The 17323-nt window shown below is 35.4% G+C and overlaps 1 protein-coding gene across 16 annotated transcripts in view; it reads left to right on the forward strand.

The window, feature by feature from the left end:
• Window positions 1-17323, forward strand: part of PAM (peptidylglycine alpha-amidating monooxygenase) — a 282213-nt gene that overhangs the window by 251920 nt on the left and 12970 nt on the right. For all 16 annotated transcript variants that reach the window (XM_082650122.1, XM_082650119.1, XM_082650111.1 and 13 more), the window contains 5 exons: window positions 7062-7178; window positions 8878-8950; window positions 10058-10268; window positions 10702-10902; window positions 12861-12976. In XM_082650122.1, the coding sequence (XP_082506248.1) occupies window positions 7062-7178; window positions 8878-8950; window positions 10058-10268; window positions 10702-10902; window positions 12861-12976 (718 nt within the window). The remainder of the gene's footprint in view (window positions 1-7061; window positions 7179-8877; window positions 8951-10057; window positions 10269-10701; window positions 10903-12860; window positions 12977-17323) is intronic.

A 17323-nucleotide genomic window follows, 5' to 3' on the forward strand; every position in this document is an offset into this window, starting at 1 on the left:
CGACACCACCAGCACCTATTTAACACAATTTTCTCCTGGTTGGCTCCATTCTTAGACCCTGATTGATCTTTCTCCCCACTTGCAGCTTCAGAATTATAGAAGAGGTAGTCTATTTCCCTGATGTAGGTCAACAGGAGATCCTTTAATGGAGACTTTCAGTGTTCTAAAACACTGTCAGTGTTCTACCTGACTTTAGGTCATATTTCTTGCATCCTAAACCAGTCACTGTGGGCAGAGGAATGAAATCCACTCTTTTTTTTTTTTTGCGGTACGCGGGCCTCTCACTGTTGTGGCCTCTCCCACTGCGGAGCACAGGCTCCGGACGCGCAGGCTCAGAGGCCATGGCTCACGGGCCCAGCCATTCTGCGGCATGTGGGATCTTCCCGGACCAGGGCACGAACCCGCGTCCCCTGCATCGGCAGGTGGACTCTCAACCACTGCGCCACCAGGGAAGCCCTGAAATCTACTGTTTGGCTTAGCCTAACTTTTTGTTCTATCCTTGGAATGTGAGAGTAGAGTTGACATTATCAAAAGCAAGTGGACTGAGAGTGAGGCTCAGAATGTTGGGTCAACTAAAGAAAAACTGAGGTTTCATTAGCACAAAATGGGGCAGTAGACCCTGGGCACCCAGAATAGCAAATGTCCACCAGAGAGCTCATCTCCAGCTTCCTGCTGGGACATCTGTAAACAAAATCTTCCATAGTCATCTGGAGCTTGAACTCTCAGTGCCAACAAATGCCCTAGATTTGAGACATACTTTCCGGTTATGGGACTCATCTAGATGTCATAAAGTTCTTCATTATGTTAAACTCACATCTGTGTCCTGTAACTTCACCTTCATGACAGCCAAATGCAAGGTGAATTTACTCCCATTTATTCATGTCAATTATTTGCATATTTAAAGAAAGTCTTATCTTCTCCAGACTAAATATCCCCCAGGCCCTCAGCCAGTCTTCATACTGACATGATACTTTCATCTGAAGGTGCTCTGGTTTCTCAGTCCTTTAAAGTGTTTGGTTGAGAAGTGGCCACAATACCTCATGTGTTAGCTGTTCAGCAATGCAATTACTTTCCTTGATGTGTATTCTAGATATCTATTAGTGTAAAAGGGTTCTATTCACTTTTCTTCAGCAGTCATATCTTGTGTTGCCTTGTTACTCTGTGTTGAATTTGTAATCTACTAGAATCTCCAAATGTATTTCATGAAATTTTGCTGAAGTTTTTACTGGAAATTTATACTTATGCAGTGCTTTAAAAACACTGAATTCAGGATTTTATTCCAATTACATTTCACTCATTAGGTTTAGCATTGCTTCAATTTACAGATATTATTTTATTCTTAATTAACCAGAGAATGAGCTGTCCTTTCCAGCCTGGTATTAGGTCTGTTTGATGAGCTTGCCTTTCACATCTTTATACATGTTGTTTATAAAATTGAATAGTTGAATGATTGGTTTAGCAAGTTTTGTCCTTAGAGGTGTGGTCTTCTGGGAATCTTCTCCCATTTGCCCTCCAAAAATTTGTTCACAAACCACCTCTTCATCAATGTTTTATGGAACCTTGTGAGGTTCTATTGTTTCAGAAATCTATCTGCTTTCTAACTTTCATAAAAATCAGTTCAAGATTTGCCTCCCTAGTTTTCTGGCGTCTCTGTTAAGATATATCTGCTTGAGGTCCTGCTTCTGTATCTGCAAATTCTTTCATACCTTAAGATTAATTGGGCCTGGAAAATTGAACTCAAAATGACTGAGTGGTACCTTAGTATCTTCACATCTGAGAGAAAATTGTAAGGAGTTCTACAAAAAGAATGTTTCCATAGTCTACGCTTTTCTCTCATATTGCCATTTCCAGTTTTACTCAAGCCATTTTCTTCCAGTTTTATGCCACTTTCTCTGATTCTTCTTGGCTATGTGACTATTCTTCCTATCTCTTCTACATCTACAAATTAAATTTGATAACTGGAGGGGAGACTCTCCAGTCCAGTGAGGTCAATCCTAGTAAGAGAAAACCACATGTTTTTGAAGACAGGAGACCTGGGTTTGAATCTTGGTTACCACCTCCTACCTTTGAGACCTGTATCAAGACATGTGAACTCCCTGCCTCTGTTCCCTAGTCCAAAAAAATGAAGACTTTAAAAAGTGCCTCACTCTGTTGAGTAACAAAAAGCACTTTGTTAAGTGACTCATTCCCAGTGGCCTTATTGATGGAACAGAGCCCAGTGCTGTGATACCTAGTTCTTTGTTCTTTTCATCCCTATTTGAGATGTCTCTAGTGGTAGGTCCATCAGGATACTAAATAGTCACACTGGTTTCTTTTCCTACCTTTTTTCTTCCTCATAGGAATTTTTCAATGTGTATATATTCAGAAGTAAGTGTTTTTAACATAGTATTAAATTATATTGCATTTAAAGTCTTTGGTCTTATTATGGTATGTCTTTGCTTTCCTAATGTTGAGGGTACATTTCCACTTATTTTCTCACTTGAAAAGCTATGGTCCTTTCTCCAGCCTCTTAATTTATATAATTACAACATTATATTTTACTTCTCTCTTCAGTTGCTATTATTTATTTTGCATTTCCTTAATTTTGATTGATGGCACAGAAGTTTATTGTCTCCCTATTCTAGTTCCTTTGTGTGAGAATATTGCAAAGCATTTCTTTTCATCCTTATCTAAACTGTTTGATTAGCTGCTAATGTGCAAAATCATTAATGGGGGATTCAAATTGCTAAAATAAAGAACTGATGGATTCCAGCCCACAGCCCGCAGTTCAGTCTTTTCCGCTGAGTGCTTTTTCAGAGAAGCAAACAGAAATCAGCAGTGCTCCAGGCACTATGTGAAATGTGCAGGGTATTATTATATCCTGTAAAAAGTTAAATGTGGTTGAAATAAAGACCTCTCTGCAGCATATAATGCAGGGTAGCTGCTTTAGAACACTAAATAAGCAGTTTGCTATAGCAACAGTGTATCCAGCTCTGTAATCTGACATCTGTTTGTGAACTATTAGAGCGTTACTTTTCTTTGAATTAGAAAAGAGTTTATAAATTACTTTATTTGGCAGATTTAATGTGAGTGTGTGTGTGTGTGTGTGTGTGTGTGTGTGTGTGTGATTTTCCCATTTCAGAAAAACATCAATTCCTTTTATTACTTGCCCTGTGTAACTGCCAGGGGCCAGCTGTTAGTTGCATGAGGCTCCAGTGATCCCAAGTGAAAGGATTAGGGCTCATCAGCCAATCCACTGAGGGACTGAATGTCCCTTGATGCTGCCAGTTTAAACATATAGACATCTGGTAAATGGTATCACAAAAGATTTTCAGTGAAACGGTTGGGCCTATTGTGGTTAATTCCTTAAAGCTATGATCTTTCTAAGAATTCTAGAATGTTATTATTTGTTATTTATGTTACTGAAGTAAATTAGTATGTTCAAATGATGCTAATATCAGTAAATTCAAGAACTTGCCTAATCACTGAGATCCTTAATGGATACGGGGAAGTGTAGTAATACTATGACTAATAATCATAGAGCCAAATACCATAGGAAAAGTGGTTAGTCTAAAGCATCACATAAAATGCCCTCTGTACATGCTAATGACATGGGAGTAATTTGTGATAATAAAAAAAACACTAAAAAACAAACCATATTATTAGTTGTTACATTGTAATGAGATACTAAGAAAAAAATCTTGATAAGTTGAGAGATCTGATATTTTCTGTGTATCCAAATTTTTATTATCAAAATCTGATTTATTTACTCTGTAGCTTATTTACTTTGTTACTTATTTTTCTTTTGGCTTTCATTTGCTATTTCACAATTTATTATAACATCACCAAAAAATGGTTAATAAAATAAAAGAGTATGATCCTCAAATTAGTTAATTTTGCTATTTTTCCCACCATTAGAAATCTGACATTTCTAGATTGTGAGTATAGATGCCCACACACAATTTAGGTTTGTGACAGCAAAATATCAACTACTTGATACATTTTTTTCTGTATTCATGAGCAGTGCAGAACAGTACCATTGATAAAGGATGTTTTCACTTACCTACGCATCAGCTACAACATTTCATTCGATCTGACTAGCATTGGGACTGTGAGTCGGGGTTTATTTATGTTTCTTCCTTGACATAGCTTGTTTTCTTGGAAGCCAAGCTCAATATCGCAGGTTCTTGACTTTGAGCTTACATGGCTGCCAGAGAGTAATTTAAACTAGAGTTTGCATTTTTAAATATTTAAGTGTCTGGAGAAATAAGCTGAAGCTATAAAAAACATGATTTAAATTAGAGGAGGTCAACATATGCTCTTGAACGTGGGGGTGGGGAGATGTACTTTCTCTCCATCATAAGTTGTAGGAATGTTATTTCCTAAAATAGTAGGACCAGAGATTTAAGACTGATGGTGAATATTTAAGTGAATGACAAGACAGACCAAAGAATTGCTGTTGCTGCAACCTATTGCTTGGGGAAATCATGAACAAGTAAATATGTCAGGCTTCCTCTATGGTTTGTCATTTTGCAGATAAGAGATATGGAATTAGGTATGCTGAGGTCTGATAGGCTCCAGTTTTATCAAGATATGCAATAGGCAATTGGACTGCCACTGTTATTAGCTGTCAGTGGTGGGTCAGAACACTGTCTGCATGTCAAGTGGATAGCACTTAGTAAGAATTATGAGGACTCGGTAACTTTCCATATTACTAACTCCTAGGTGGGGGTGGGGTGGAGAAGTAATGTACTAGTATATTCCATGCCCAAGTAAATAAACTGCAAGAATAAATGAAAATTTTAGGAAATACAAAATGGAAAGGGAAATCTAAGTATAATCAGTGGATTTTATCAATATCAATATCCGGGTTATGATATTGTACTGTAGTTGTGCAAAATGCTACCATGGAGGAAACTAGGTAAAGTGTACACAGAATCTCTCTGTATTATTTTTTCTTGCAACTGCATGTAAATCTACAGTTATCTCAAATTTTCTTTAAAAAAAAAAAGGGAAAACAAATTTTAACTCCTTAAAGTCAGAGAAAACATAATTTTCACATTATTTAAATTACCATTATGCCACTACAAATCATGAAATGTTTCTGAATAATGAGAAATATGACTTAGGTCTTAAAAGAAATGATAAATGAAGAGACTTTATCCTATTACATATGAATATAAAACTGTAACATACTATGAGTCTTAGACATACTGAACTTAAGTTATCCAGTATCATAGACAAGTTGTTAAAAATATAGATCACTGATGGTTGAATCCAGTACCTTTGTTTCTAGGGGAATTGGTATGATGTTTTTAGTACAGAAAGTCACATTGAAAATACAGTTTCAGATATAGGATAAACTCTGGTGTTTCATAGTACTGAGAAAGAGTTACTTCATGTTTGCTCTTTACCAGTGTCTCCTGATTTAATAATACCTTGTATATTCTTACATTGGTTCGAACTAATAAAATTTTATATTTCAATTTAATAGTGATCTCATGACTGTCTTATAAAATCTGCTCTGTTAGTGATGTTACTTCCATTTTGTTAACTTAGGTATTTTTTTTCTAGGTACTGGTGTGTGGTTTTAACTACACGTAATAGCGTGTGTAAGCAATATTACTTAAGTTTTAGGTCGAGAAAGCTGAATCAATATTTTTTATTCAGTTGAATGCATCATTAATAAGAACTGCTTCAGGGACTTATTAGTATCTTTCAGGAAAAAAATACCCAAAAGACTATGACAGTCAAGAAGCTCAAATAATTGTGATGTATATTTTTAATGGCAAGAGAATGTAATTTTGAAATGTTTGTTCTCCTACTGGGACTTTGCATAAGTAATACTAGCCAACTAATCAATAGAGGTATGACAGATTTGAGCAGTCTGTCGCCTTCCAAATTTGCAAATGTCTCTCCATAAATATTTAATATTATTCAGATTCTTTTGCTTATACAGTTGAACTACAAAATATTAATAGTTTTTTTCACAGACTTGTCTGATTCTATAAGGGAAATTCTATTTTACAGAAATATTCATCTGGCAAAATATATATATTATATATTTTTATGCCCCCCAACACCCACACACATATGGCTTAACTATGTGCTGATCAATTCCTTGCTTTTGAAAATATAAGTTAGTCTCTTGACGCTTTGTATATTTTCCTCTTTCACATAAGCTTACATTAGAAGAGCTTATCTTTGTTATTTATCCCAAATAATTTCCAAAACAGGTATTTAAATAAGTACAATGTCTGTGATAACTGTCAACTTAAAGAAAGATACTACTAACAATTCAGATAGAAATATAAATGAAAATATATATATAAACATACATGTTCATAATATTTTATAATAATCTGGAAGGTACAGAGTTAAAAAAGCAGAAATTGTCATATTCATTTTAGTGTTTACATTAATTATTATATAGATGTCCATTTTGTACTTACAGAAAAATTGTTATATGGAAAAAGTTTTATGTCTCTAAACACATTTTTGTTTCAAGAATCAATTATGGTTTATATTTTTGAAATATTTTGAACATTCCGTTCTACATCCTAATATGTATTCGCATGTTGTACCTACAGCAAGTAAAATAGCAAACATAGTTTTGATCACTATCCTTCCTGCTATCATTTACACTTTCCTTATCATTGCACAAAAAGTTGTTATGCCTTCTTTTGTAGTTTGAAAGAAAATAACTATTGAATTAAAACATTTTGAAGAGCCTTTGAAAAAAATTAGTTACTTTAAGAGTTCTAGGTAGTGTTTCTCAGAGTCTCATGTGAATATGACTCACCTAGGGATCTTGTGAAAGTGCCGATTCATATTTGGTACGTCTGAAACCTTGCATCTCCAGGCACTGCCCATGCTGCTGCTCCACTGACCATTCACTAGTTCTTCAGGCTAATGGTATATCTGAAGTGTGAAGGGCAAAGAGTGAAGTCAGGCGCATCTGAGCCCTTCTCTTGATTCTCTATTTAAAATCTCAAGTGAATGGTCTGCATTTCTAAAGTTCACTGATGTTTCTGATTGGTTTATTTTCCATTCTAATGCTTTTTTTTTTTTTTTTTTTTTAGCTCTTTTGACAGTAAGTTTATTTACCAGCAAAGAGGTCTCGGGCCAATTGAAGAAGACACTATTCTTGTCATAGATCCAAATAATGCTGCAGTACTCCAGTCCAGTGGAAAAAATCTGTGAGTTAAATTACTTGACTATCTTTCATTTTCTAAAGAGGTGGTTCTAAACCCTGACTGAATATTAGAATCACCTGAGACGCTTCCAAAAATTAGATTGAGATTTAGTCTGGGAGCGGGCCCAGGTATCAAAATAGTAGTTTGAAAGCTCCCCAGGTGATTCTAGTAGGTAGTCAAGCTTCAGAGAGAATTGATACACATGCTAATGAAGTGACTTGCTACTCAGCTAGATCTGAAGGATAAAAAAAAATATTCTTGAGCAGAAAAGTTACATAACCAAATTCACCAACCAATCACCATTAAGAAAAAAGCCTTCTCTCTTCCCGTCTCAAAGTGAAGACTAAACAAATGTCACTTTCAGCTTTCCATAGCATGCATAGGTAATTTGACTTTGAAAGCTGCTCATTATTTGGTCTTATTCCTAGATGGCATTTGGCAGCCAAAAAAAGTTGGCTGATATTCATGGTCATTGAAAGAAAGGGACACCTGCTTACAGAGTGTCCACAACAGCTATAACCTGGCAGCGTTAGGAGCTATACCCTACTCCATCTGCTTAGGCACAGGGAAAGCCAGCTTCTTTGAAAGGCGGGGAGCCATCCACTTTGAATGCAGCTGCTTATGGAGATGGTAATAATTAGCTTTTTATAGGATTCTAAGATGGTGAGTCAGGGGCCAACTTCTAATATACCAGCCCCACCACTCATTGTGTCTGAACCTGTCTCTTCAGTGCTCTACCCATTAATCAGAAGCATCTCATTCCAGAAAGGAATTAAAGAGGAAGGCAGAGCAACTGCTGCTAAATCAGCTTGGCCAACAGTGGGGTTCCTATGTTGAAAGCAAATCATAACTCTCACATTCAGTCACCAAAAGAGAGATCTAGTTCAGTTTATTAGTCAAGATCAGGGTGTTACATTCTTGGCTCATGAAAAAAAAAATCTATGATTACAACACCTTGCAAAGGCTAGAAGCTGACAGACGTAGCTTGTGGATTGTCAGGTTTGACCACAATCACATTAGGACATTGTCCATGTGTTTTTAACTCTGTCCAAGTTCCTTAAGCCTGTGAGTCTCTGTCCACGTTACAGTTCTCTTATCCAGGTCGTTCCAATTGATTTGTTAAACAGATTAACTTTCTCTAATGATTATCCAGCACACCACTTCTCTTTGCTCAGATGATCACAGCCCATGTCTGCTGGAAGTTGTTTTCTTTGGGTTTTACTGTCTTTAGTAGGTACTTTTAAAGCTTTTCAGTCATATATTTAATATTTTATATTAGTACAGCATTATATTACCTTGCAGCATATTTAAGCAGCATATTCAAACCATATAAATCCATTTATAATTCTCTAGACAATTTGTTTTATACACATTTCTTTATGATCTTAGAACTTGTTTTCAAATTGATGTTATTTGTGTTATTTAATATACCATACTTTATAATATTTGTAATTGATACGTAGGCTTCGTGTATAGATTTTTAGATGGTTAAATACCGCTTAAGATTTTTCACAAGGAGGTCTCTATTAAAATGGGTATTTTCATTTAACAATTCATTTTGGTCTTTTCTTTAGTAATACAGGTATACATTTATCAGTTTTTAAATTTATATTGCCTTTACAAATTAATTAGCAAAAAAATGTCCTCTCATGTATGCTTTGGGAGTAATTATATAATTAAGACAATTATCTTTATTTTGCAGGTTTTACTTGCCACATGGCTTAAGTATAGATAAAGATGGAAATTATTGGGTCACAGATGTGGCTCTTCATCAGGTAATCTTCCATTTGGCAGTTATTCAAATAGAAGTTAATGAAGTTATGCTTTCAAAATACTCGAGTTGTCTGGGTCTTTTTTTATTTTATTTTATTTATTTTTTTACACAGCAGGTTCTTATTAGTTATCTGTTTTATACATATTAGTGTATATATGTCAATCCCAATCTCCCAGTTCATTCGACCACCACCACCCCCTGGGTCTTTCTTTGTGACCCAGAAAGTTTATAGCAAAAGAATGGAACAGCCATGTCTGAAATGGTGCTTTTGGAACTCAGTGCTAGGAAAAACTTACATGTAAATGATCAAGTCACCCTTCTCTGTGTGGCTGGCAGGAATCTTAGGGCCAGATGTGAAGCTTCACTCTACCAACTGTTTGGGCTCTCCCAACCTCCTTAGGTTCCATATCTGCTTTTCTTTCCTCTGTCCCCAGGTTTTAGTTCTTTTTTTCCATATCTGCTTTTCTTTCCTCTGTCCCCAGGTCTTAGTTCTTTTTTTTAATCACTTTATGTGTTTTATGTATTTCTCTTAAGCTACCTTAATCTTCTATAAATTGAGCCAAAGTCTCTAGTATATACGTTTATATGTAAAACAGCAAATCTTTGTTCTTTTTAAAGGAAGTTATATTTCCATTAGGGTATATATCATAATATCTTTCCCTTAAAAGATAAGCTCATGTTTAATACCTGTTTAATGAGTAGATGGGAAAGAAGTAGGAAAAGAAACTAGAGCTCAGAAGGCATAGCTAGTCTTCAAACATCATCTCAGTAAACATTTATTGCTCTTGTATTGTCTGGAGAGCGTTCTACTATTAGCTAAGGAAACACAAAAAGGAAGTGTGGGGATGGGTGGAACAGGACATCCATACTAGTCTCCATTCACCACTAATGACCTGGATGACCTTGGGCAGGTCACTTAATCTCTATAAGCCTCATTTTTCATATGAAGGAATCAGACCAGATGATTTCTAGAGTCCCATCCAATTCTGAAAAGTACCTGCTTTTAAATAAGTCTCTGAAAGCTTACACTCTGATTGCCTTAGTCAGGTGGGTGTGTGTCAGTTATAACCATGCAAAGTGGGTAAGGCTTTTGTTCTTTTTTTAAAAGGTGTTCAAACTGAATGCAAACAATGAAGAAGCCCCTCTGTTAATCCTGGGAAAGAGCATGCAACCAGGCAGTGACCAGAATCACTTCTGTCAACCTACTGATGTGGCTGTGGATCCAGACACAGGAACCATCTATGTATCAGATGGTTACTGCAACAGTCGGATCGTGCAGTTTTCACCAAGTGGAAAGTTCATCACACAGTGGGGAGAAGGTACTCAGTAAGACTCTTGATCTCTCATTATAATTATTGGCCAACATCATTAGGAACAAGAGATTGGCCACCCCTCACATTCTTTAGGATATAATTGTCCCCTGGAGTGAGGAAAACAGGGCCTCCTTATGCATCCAGTTGGCTGTTCTCACACACACACACACACACACACACACACACACACACACACACACACGAGTCTTATAAGAGAAAAAAGAATGCTTCTACCCAAAAACTTTAAAGTTTGTCCAAATAGGGAGAAAATCTGTAATGTGTTCGTGGGTAAAAGATATTAAGTGCTTTAACTTCTTTTTCCCCTGGTTCCAGATACTTAGTGGTTTACTATCATGAATTTTGAAAATTATAAAACTTTAGAGTCAGACTTTGGGTGATTTTACAAATTGTAAATCTGAGGTTTTTCTTTGTTCTGTAGAATCTACTGAGAGCAATCCTAAACCAGGCCAGTTCAGTGTTCCTCACAGCTTGGCCCTAGTGCCTCATCTGGGCCAATTATGTGTGGCAGACAGGGAAAACGGTCGGATCCAGTGTTTTAAAACTGACACCAAAGAATTTGTGCGAGAGATTAAGCATGCGTCATTTGGAAGAAATGTATTTGCAATTTCATATATACCAGGTATTTCATCTTTATTTTTTGTGTTTTTTCATACTACACTGTATTCTTAAAAAGTGTTTGTCTTATCTTAATACGCTCTTATTGTAATTTTTTTATTAAGGGATTGAAGATGACTTACATATCAGATCTTAAAATTTTTAAAACTGTTAGTGCATTGTACATCATTTTCAACTCAAGTGCCACTGTTCTTTATCTGGAAATAATGAAGAACTCAAAAGATTTAGCAACTGTTTGTGATAGATTAAAAAATGGTTCCCAAACGTTGATTTTTATTTTTCCTTAATTATGGTCATTTGCTTTAGTTATTAAATGATTAATATTATGTCTTCACACATCATCAACAGATGGTATATGTTGATAAAACCAGTATTCAAAATACTTCTGCTTCACACTTTTTTAAAGAGTGTCAGCCAATTTTTTTAAGATAAATAGGTGATGTAAGTGAGGCTTATGTGTAAATGTCAGGAGAAATGATCAATGAAATCTGGAATTTTTTTCTCATTTTCAAAATAGATTTCTTGACTTAAAGAAACTCAGAAAAATAATCCAAACTTACAAAGTAAAGTTCATTTAATTCATATTAAAAAATAAGTTAGCATAAGATTTCTTTATATCATGAATACTGAACAACTGAAAATATATTTCTAGAATTTATATACAATTTTTGCAATTACTTAGTAAATATATCTATACCTATATTAAAGTTGCATTAACTACATGGTTATCACTATAATATTTATATTTCTTATGCTATTAAAGTTGTGTATGGCTACTATCTTCTGAGACAGCCCCCAATTTATTTAGGACATGGAATAAAGGGACTCAAGTGACTGAAATAGGAACAAGTTTGGCTTCACTAAGGAATAAGTAATAAAGGACTCATTAATGTCAATGAAAGATAAATTCTCGTGTTCGTTTTTACCTCATATTTAAAGAATAAATTTGGCAAGACCATTTACTTAACAAAGAGGGTGATCCAGTTCATAATGAAAAAAAATAAATCAAATGTGAGGAGAAAAACAATCAGGAGAAAAGATGAGAGGAAATCTGGTTAAAAAGAGAATCTCAGCAAAAGACAAAGTGTATTATAATTGGAATCCTCTCTACAGCGTTACACAATAGTAATTGATGTTGATAGTGTTGATTTTTTCTTAATATGATGTGCTAAAGACCCCTATCCTGAAATCCTTAGAGAAAGATGAAAAACTCTTCAACACTGGTTTAGTATTGTGTATATTTTAGTGTTTTAATTCTTTAAAACATAATATTCAATCATCTGAAGTATTTATTTAACCAAAACATCACAGTTTCCATTATTTTGGATAAACACTACTATACTAAGAAATATAATTTTACTTCAAAGAGTATTCATGGAATTAATATAAAAAGATGGTCTAATTTTTTTAATTAGGAAAAAATGTCGTTGATAATCTGAAATATGCATCTCACATTTTCAAGTGTTAGTTGTTTAAAATCGGACCATTCTTCTATCTACAGTGTAACTTCACTTTCTTTGCATATTTTTCTCTGATTCTACTTGTAGCTATAGTAGATATTACATATTTTTTAAAAGATCTGGTACCCCAGAATGATTGCCTTAAATAACCTGACTCTTCCCATCCCTATTTAGAATACCTGTGATGTCTATATATCTATTCCTCTACCTATGTCATCTCTTCCATATCTATGTATTCCTGATTTCTACTGGCTTCCTAAGTGGAACAAGCTTTGCAGTTCCTGGTTTTTCTATTACAAGGAAGTTAGTCTCCTAACCTGTTTGCCCCTTATCTTATTACTCAGAAAGAGACATCTGCTAAGTATTTTGTTTTCTACTTTTGTTGGCAATTGGAGGAACCAGGTGGACCCCACATTTCTTGTTTGTGTGATGTACACACATGTATTGAAAAGCCCGTCTTATCCATATTTTAAAGGAAGGTTGACTGGATATGTTTTCACAGGTTTGCTCTTTGCGGTGAATGGGAAGCCTTACTTTGAGGATCAAGAACCTGTACAAGGATTTGTGATGAACTTTTCCAATGGGGAAATTATAGACGTCTTCAAGCCAGTGCGCAAGGTATTCACATACATTAACTGTGTATCAGTTTTCATGAGAATAAAACTAAAATATGAATCTTGGAATTCGATTTATACTTGAATAAGTTTTTAAAAACTTAAAGGACATGTGATTACTTTCTTAGCGAGGTTGATGGGAGTGCTGTATACTATGTTTTATTTAGAATAAATGTCCTTATCTATTCCTCAGTGAATTTCTTCAGATGCAAATTAACACTGTACGCAATTCGAAGGTTCTTAGTTGATTTGCACACAAGAGCAGGTTTAAATTCACTGTAGTTAGATTATCTAAAATGTAAGTCTTTTCCTGGTTTCATCCAAGTAAAGAAGATACCACAATATGTTAAACTATAATTTTATAGTTCTCTTAGATTCAACAGAAATCGTGTTTGCTTTTTTTTATGCTATGACTACACTGAGCAACAAGACTTGAAAACAGCACTTCTTAGAATGTATTCAAGTTCTAGAGATTTGGTTTAGGTAAAAGACTAAAGTCTAGTTTTGACCTCACAATGGTATACCACTGTTTATTCCAACAGTGCTTTTTACAAACACAGTGACTGTGGTGCGGTGTGCCCATAGCCCTCTGTCTCCTCAGTTTGCTTTCTTTGCAAAATGATTGCCAAAATGATCAGAATGCTCATATACACTGCCTGAATGTGCTTGTGGTACATAGATTTTAGCTAAAATGCTGCAAATAAGAGTTATTTTTCAAAATTTGTAAAGATTTATCAGCTTTGATGGATCAAAATGCAGCTGTCGTAAGCCACTGGATAAACCATATTTCCATACTCAAATTCCTATAGTATTCTCTAAGACACCAAATTTTTGCTAGCTTAAAAAAAAAACACTTTACAATGCCAATGTTAGAACACTGACAGCCAGTCTGGGATTTATTAAAATTCATTCTAGAGCTATTAATTAAGTACCTACTCTGTGTCAGGCATTATGCTAGATACTAAGGATACGATGGTGAACAGAACAGGACACAGCCTTTCCCTCAGTTGAAGTTTAACAAAACTTACAGGATCCAAGTTGAACCAAACTGAATCTGAAGTAAATATTCCTGTACAAATTTCTTTTTTTTTTTTTTTTTGGAGTTTCTATTGATACATAACAAACAGGACTTTTCGTAGAAGTATTTCACCTGAAAAGCAATAAGCAATCAAATATCCAATCATAATAGCCCTTCAGAAAGAAATTCACTACATCGATGATAGGTGTTTTACCTCAGTACTGTTTCAGATCCTGACTGATTATCTGATCTTCATTGTTTCGCTGCTTTGAGCTTCTTCATATCTATTGATAAAGAAAGTGAGATACTTCACTTCCTTTCAGGTCTTCACTTTGCATTAACAGTGTTTGCTTGATTGTTCTTTTAATAATAATGAACTATGTCAATCAGGATATTAACTTTTAATTCAAATATGCATCTAGAAATCAACACTAAGTGCTAAGCTAGAGGCTAGATTCTAAATGAGCCGTACTCTCGTAAAAATGAGAGCAGCCCTGAATGAAATTTTCAGACAGCCTTGTGCCTAAACATCAGTATTCATCAGACATTCAGCAATGAATAAGTCACAATATATGGGTCAATACAGCAAACTTGAAAAGAGAGTCTAACTCCAAGATGAAATTTGCTTTTCCTTTCAATAAACAAGACTTGATATTACACCAAAACATAGAAATGTGTTCTGTGTTGACTCAGTAAACTGAAACCGGTTTATGAATCTCTCAGAATTTTCACTTAATTAGATTATCATCACAAAGATTAAGTTTAGGTGAAGGGAATAATGTGGTGTATTGACTCCTATGTAAGAAGTGATTTTTCCTGCAAGTCAAAAGTCAAGTTTTACATAATGTGTCTATCCCGCTGTTTGTGCCTGTCCACTACTTATCTCCTCATATACTTCAGTTCTCCCTCTTCTATTACATTCTTTAGGAATGTTTATGTCTGAATGTATGATCTCCATCTTTACCTCTATGCAGGGAAGCTGAGACAGTAGGACAATAAAGAAGATGATTCTATCAAATGGTGTCAAAAAGTTCTGAGGGCAAAAGATACATAGTTGCCCCCCCACATTCTTGCTCCCATAATCATAGCAAAGACTATGGTCCCTGTCATCGGCTTTCATACACCCTTCAGGCAAGCGTTTTTTTGTCTTCTTTCTTCTGCACGGATGCTCATGTGGAAAAGGAAAGGAATATCCCCACTGCTCCATACCAAAAAATAAAATAAAATAAATCAGAAAGATAGAAAGAAGGGAATAGTAACCCCAGATTCGTGTTATTTCTCCAACCTTAACAATGGAGATTAAAATCACAGTATTTGACAGTGTTTGAGCCTAAGTTTCACACAAGTGAAATTACATATCCAAAGCTACACAGTAAGTAGCACACCTGGATCTTAAACTCAGGTCTTTTTGACTCGAAAATGTGTTTAATACTGAGGCCACGGGATATATTAAACCATAACATAACTTGGTACAACTTCTTAGAAAACTTCTTTGCTTAATATGAAGTAAGTTTAAACATTATTTTGTGTTAATGCAAACATAGGATATGGAGAACACAAATTCCTTTTAAGGAATTCCTTTTAAGACAGAATATAAGATTTTGAGGGCAGATTGCCCTGGGCTATGTCACCAGCTGCCCAGGACGTTGCTATCATTCTTTTCTCTGATCACTTTTATTTTGTTAGGGAGAAGTACCTCAAGAGAAGATTTCAAAGCCTAGAGTAGATCTTTAAATCTGTCCACCTCTGAAGTCTTAAAACCTAACACTAAATCTTACAGCATAATTTTGTTTCAGATGACACAGAGCAGTAGAATAATTCATTTAAAAGATTATAGTTGAGTGCCTGTGACTGCAGTAGGAATAGAGGTCCCAAAGTCCCATCACTAAGCTTCCCCCTGAACCGCTCCTGTGGCCCCAAAATATTTCCAGCTGAACCCCTGTCTCCCTGGATCAGTTTGAGAACCACAGATAGAGGTTGATTGTTATTCTAGCCTTGAACTGATGACATATTGTGATTAATTTAAAGCAAAGTCCTTACCAATGAATAGTTCAAACATTACCCCCTCACCTCTGTTTCTCCACCTATTATAATATTTTTCCCATCAGAAAATATGAAGTACTTTACAACCACATCTTTTGCAAAGCAGTTTCTTAAAACGTATTTTGGCATAGAGAAAGAGCTCCCTGTGATGCAATTCTGTTGCCACCTATTAGCTGAACCCAAAATAAAGATGGACATTTAACGACTGGTTTGGGGGATTTCAGCAAGGCAGTGTTTTGATTTCTGGCTCTCTGTCCTTCTCCTGCACATTTGTCAAGCTCATTTGATAGTTTGAAGGAATGAGCCTCCTCAGCATGGCTGTCTCATTTTTCTTTTCAATGTGACAAATTGTTGCTGATTTTCAAAGCACAGTAGTTTCTCCAGAGCATGTATTCTGCCCCTCCTACAGCGGGCTAAGAAGAGCAGTTAGCCTCATTAGCACCCTTTGTACTCAGCAAACCAAAGTGGACAGATGCTATCTGGTAAGCCCAGAAGTCAGGATAATGTTCCTATTCATACTCACTGATCATACTTTTGAGAATGGTACACTCAAGCAGGCCTCCTGGCCTCAAAGATGAAAAAAATCATCCACATCCTGCCACCTAGCCAAGACGTGGCACCTTTGAAATCTTCAGTAGACAGATGGAAATGGAAGCAGCACATTTTAAGGCTGCTCTTCAAGAAACCAACTCGGTGACCCCGATAAAGTCACATAAAGGGCTCCCCTGTCTCCTGTGTCCTCATGATTGAGATGGCATGATTTGATATGGAAATATGTCATGAAGAAAGACATATTAAAACACCAGTGTATCTGAAGTAAGTACAAAAACCAGGAAATACTGAAGGGCACACTCAGTTTGTTTCCTTTGCTGACCAAAAATATTGTCAACACTGGGCTTCAGAGTAGAAAACCCGACCTTACTGCTTATTGCCTAGTATGCATTTCAGAAATAATCTGAATGTCCTGAATCTTTGAAATGATTCCTCTTATCAGTAATATAAAAGTACTTTTTAAGGAAGCTTATGATAGCTTGATGAGAATAATAACAAGAATTAAGACCTGGTCCTTTTTAGTTGTACAAATTAAAACAGGCAAATTTGACAATGACTAAAGGTAGAAGAAATATGAAGGCAAAAAATATTATTATTATTTATAAATATAAATAATTAGGTAAATAATGAACAACAACTAATCAAGAGTGTAAAAAAATAATCTGCTTGTAAATGTTCACTTCATTTTTTTTTTTTTTTTTTTTGCGGTACGCGGGCCTCTCACTGCTGTGGCCTCTC

Source organism: Grampus griseus (assembly GCF_964374135.1).
Source record: "Grampus griseus genome assembly, chromosome: 3".
Taxonomy (NCBI): domain Eukaryota; kingdom Metazoa; phylum Chordata; class Mammalia; order Artiodactyla; family Delphinidae; genus Grampus; species Grampus griseus.